The 3,885-nt window shown below is 37.3% G+C and overlaps 1 protein-coding gene across 1 annotated transcript; it reads right to left on the bottom strand.

Annotated features, from left to right (window-relative positions):
- Positions 1-2,089: 2,089 nt before the first annotated feature.
- LOC118485005 (nucleolin 2-like) lies at positions 2,090-3,492 on the bottom strand. Its single transcript, XM_035981205.1, has 3 exons — positions 2,988-3,492; positions 2,553-2,907; positions 2,090-2,498 (listed from the first exon to the last, which is right to left on the bottom strand). Exons 1-3 carry the CDS (start codon positions 3,490-3,492, stop codon positions 2,090-2,092), a joined length of 1,269 nt encoding a protein of 422 aa, XP_035837098.1.
- Between the last annotated feature and the right edge of the window lie 393 nt (positions 3,493-3,885).

Below are 3,885 nucleotides of genomic sequence, written 5' to 3'. Positions count from 1 at the left end.
TAGGATCCAAAATACTTATTCTTCGTCCTTCTCCAGTGGTCTTGTCAAACAAAGAAATTACTGCTTCAGCTGTAGAGGGATTGTATAGCCAAGCTTGAATTAGATCATAGAAATCTTGTTCAATGGCTCTGAGTGGCATATTCTTCAAACATCTTGGAGGCTTCACATCTAACGTAATGTCTTTTTCTCCACTCTCCAAATAAGTAACAATCTGCTTCGGATATTGTGGCTTCCAATCTGGATAATTGTTCTTTGCTTGCCATTTAATGTAATTCCACAAATCCTGATCACGTTCTCGAACTTCTGGACCGTAGTAGTATTGCTTGATATTCTTTGTAACCACCAACTCATCTACGTCCCACTAGGGTAAAGTAGCTATATCAGCTAAGAATTCAAAGTATTGTACACCCTGCTCCCTTCTGATTGCATAAACTTTCAAATCTTCCAGATATCCCCAAGATAAAATATCTCCCGAAGAACGATCTTTGTTATGAGTAAAGTATTGAAGATCCCTTAGAATTTTTCTTTCTTTCGACATATTCTTGAACCATCATTTTCTTTCTTCGGCTGTTATTTCTCTAGGAACTGGTTCAGGAATATCTGCTGAAGCAACCCTTTCTTCAATCCTTCTTCTCAACTCGTCTTCATTCTTTTCTTGAAATAACTCTGTGAAAGTAGGGAATGCAACATCTTCACCTTCATAATGAAAATCCACCCTATCTTCTTCTGAATCAGATGCGCTTTCAACAATCACTTCATCATAATGATCAGCTTCATGAGGGTATCTAGGCTCGAAATCCTTTACAGGTGAATGAGGAACTTCATCTTCGATATCAAATTTAAATTTTCCATCTTCCAAACCCAATTCCTCTAACATTTCAGCCCGTGTTCTTTTAACCTCTACCTCTCCTTGTTGTTTACCAGATAAGTAAATGACAGTAGGGTTAGAAAGAAATACCTGATCAACAGGTTGTTTTCCAGACGATGAGGCTTCATGATCAACTTCATCCTCCTGCTCATTTAGCTCATTATTCATCAGCTCATCCGCTCTCTCTTGAATATTTGGTTCACTGATTAATAAACCCGAAGTACCCTGATCATTGTCGTCATCACCTTTGTCATTTTTATCAGACTTATCATCAGTTTTATCATCTTTATCATCAGAATCATCTTCATCTTCTTCTTCATCATCTCCGAACAACTCTTTATCAGAATCTTCATCCACAACCTCTCCACGTGCTATCCTTCCTTTTCTTTTTAGATCCATGAACTTTAGCAACTTTGCCACTTCTTTAGAATTATATGGCATAGGGTAAGCATTTCCTACTAACACAAATTTGTCAGTTGTATACTCCAGCAGTAGAACTTCCCTTGCTCTTCTTCTTCTTTGAATAATTTCCACTCTTCGAAGGACATTTTCTGCAATGAGAGGTTCAATAGGTTCACCAACAATCAAGTATTCTGGTTCATGATGCTCTTGAGCTTCTGCTTCAACCATTTCTTGATCACCGTCAACAACTTCTTGTTCTTGAACCACAACTTCTTCAATCATTTCAATATCAAGTTGTGAAGAAGAACCTCCAACCTCTGGTTGACTTGAAGATGTATCGACTATCTCAACCTCTTCAACTATTCCTTTGTTCTTTAGATTTGCTTCTTCAGCCATTTGACGTTCACGCTCCAATCTCCTTTCGTTTGCTCTTATCACATCAATTTCGTCAAATGCAGCATGAATGTTCATCTTCAAATGACTTTCAACTACAGCAACCAGCATCTGAAGTTGTTGATCTTTCATTACTTTATCAGCTTTCATGGCCTCCATCTCCAATTTCATTGCCTTCATTTCATTAGATGAAGCTTCACTTATCTCATCAAGAAGCTGATTTAACGTTTGATTCACATTCTCCAGATCCTTTGACTTGGCATTCAAAGAGGATATCTCTTGTGTTAATGACTCAATTACTTTAGAATTACCCTCGGCCTCATCCTTCATCTGATTCATTCTTTTCTCCTTCTCAACCAACGCTGCAACTATTTTATTGTGAGCTTCCATCAATTCATCAATTTCTCTTCTCAGCATATTACGTTCTTACTCAGCTATTGCTTTCTCTTTTTCCAGTTCTTTAACTCTCTTAGTTAAATCTTTAACCGCTTGATCATTAAACATGTCACTTTCACCTTTAGGCATATCTTCAGAGAAAATACCAGTAGCTGACCCAATATTATCAAAATCAAAGTTAAAGTCTTCTTTCTGTCGTGATGACTGAGGAATCTCTTGTTGAGCAGGTTTTGGACTAGCAGCTCTGAATCCAGTGATATCTACATAATCATCATCATATGTCTTCTTTTCTGTTTCCACAACTGGAACTTCTTTTGTTTTCACCTCCGGTTCTTTTGGAACATCAATACTTGGTGATTTTTCTTTCTGAACATGTTTAGCTGCTTTTCCTTCCTTATCTTTCTGTAACTCAGCTCCTGATTTCTTTGATCTGACATTTCTGGGAATTACACCCACTGGAGCTGCCTTTCATTTCTTTCTCTGTCTCTTTGACTTTTCAGGATCGTAAGGAGAATCTTCTTCATCTGAACCCTTTTGTTTCTTTGACGGTCTTTTCTTCAACTGAACTTTTCCTTTACCAACAGTTTCAGGAATTAATTCAGATTCAGATTGAGTAGCTTCAGAATCTCCATCACTTGAACTCCTTAAAGCTTCTGAATCGGGTTGAACCTTGGTAACCTTTTCAGAATGAACACTTGTTTCTTGAGCTTGCTGTGCTGCAACTTCTTCGTTTCTTTTCAAATAGCTTTCCAAAGATTGCTTTAACAAATCAGCACCCTGTTCAATCACCACTGATGGCTCTAGAACTGTCTCATCCACTAACTTCTTTTGTGGCTCTCCAAAAGACCCTACAAGACAAACATAGACAAAAAGATTAGTAACATTTAAAACATATGTTATCTAACTGTCTTAATGCTCCCCCTTTCACTATACCCTTTTTCTCCTTCTTTAGGAATAACAACCGTAGGGGATGACTTAGGTGTCCTTTTCCTTTTTCCATCTCTAACATGCCACCACCTAGTCTTTTTCTTAACCATCTCATTCATCCTTGAGTCTTCATTATCTGAGTTGCTGTCTTCATGTCTCCATCTATCATTCTCAGGAGCAACATAAGCTTTATCTTTTATTCTACAAATCAACTCCTTAGTTTTCTCATCCTTATCCTTTGTAACTCTTCCTATTGTTGTCTTATTTACAACACTCATCTCCATCACATCCTCACAATCCTTTGGAAGATCTTTGATTTTGTCATTTAGTAACATCATGATGAATCTAGGATACATGATGTACTTATCAGCTCCAGCTTGGCAGTTTTCCTTCATGTACTCAAAAATCACTTGTGAAATATTATATCTTCTGTTCAACACCAAGCTTGTAACCATATTCATGATGTAATCTGCAACCTCATCATATGCACCCTTTTTATGTCCCATTGAGTGTATCATACAGTGCAACAAATATTATATGCTTTGGAGAAACTTCTCTTGTACATCTTTCCATTTATGTGCCCTGTGAATCCCATTCTACACCACAAACCTTTTACAAGACGTTCAGACATGATTGTTGGATCATTGTCAGAATCTTGTAAGTCAAGAACTCTCCTCACATCTCCTACATCAAACTTAAACTCCACGTCTATATCTTTTCCAACTTGATCCTTCTTTCTCAAAACTGCATGTATCATTTTGTCTGAATCTTCATATCTAGCAGTGTTCCAGAATGCTCTAACATGTGATTCATAAATCACAGTTTTATCTGACATAGCTTTAGCTATTCTGCTTTCTCTCAAAAATGTTGCCATCTTTTCTACCACAGTACCAGTGGTT

The sequence above is a fragment of the Helianthus annuus genome, chromosome 2 (assembly GCF_002127325.2).
Source record: "Helianthus annuus cultivar XRQ/B chromosome 2, HanXRQr2.0-SUNRISE, whole genome shotgun sequence".
Lineage (NCBI taxonomy): Eukaryota > Viridiplantae > Streptophyta > Magnoliopsida > Asterales > Asteraceae > Helianthus > Helianthus annuus.
This window is presented reverse-complemented; position numbering and strand designations above follow the sequence as displayed.

Coding starts and splice junctions, on each gene's coding strand:
- LOC118485005 (XM_035981205.1), bottom strand. CDS start 3,492: ATGGGACATAAAAAGGGTGCATATGATGAGGTTGCAGATTACATCATG. Junction 2,908..2,987: donor AGAAGGAGAAAAAGGGTATA/GTGAAAGGGGGA, acceptor TTTGTCTTGTAG/GGTCTTTTGGAGAGCCACAA. Junction 2,499..2,552: donor TCTCCTTACGATCCTGAAAA/GTCAAAGAGACA, acceptor TGTAATTCCCAG/AAATGTCAGATCAAAGAAAT.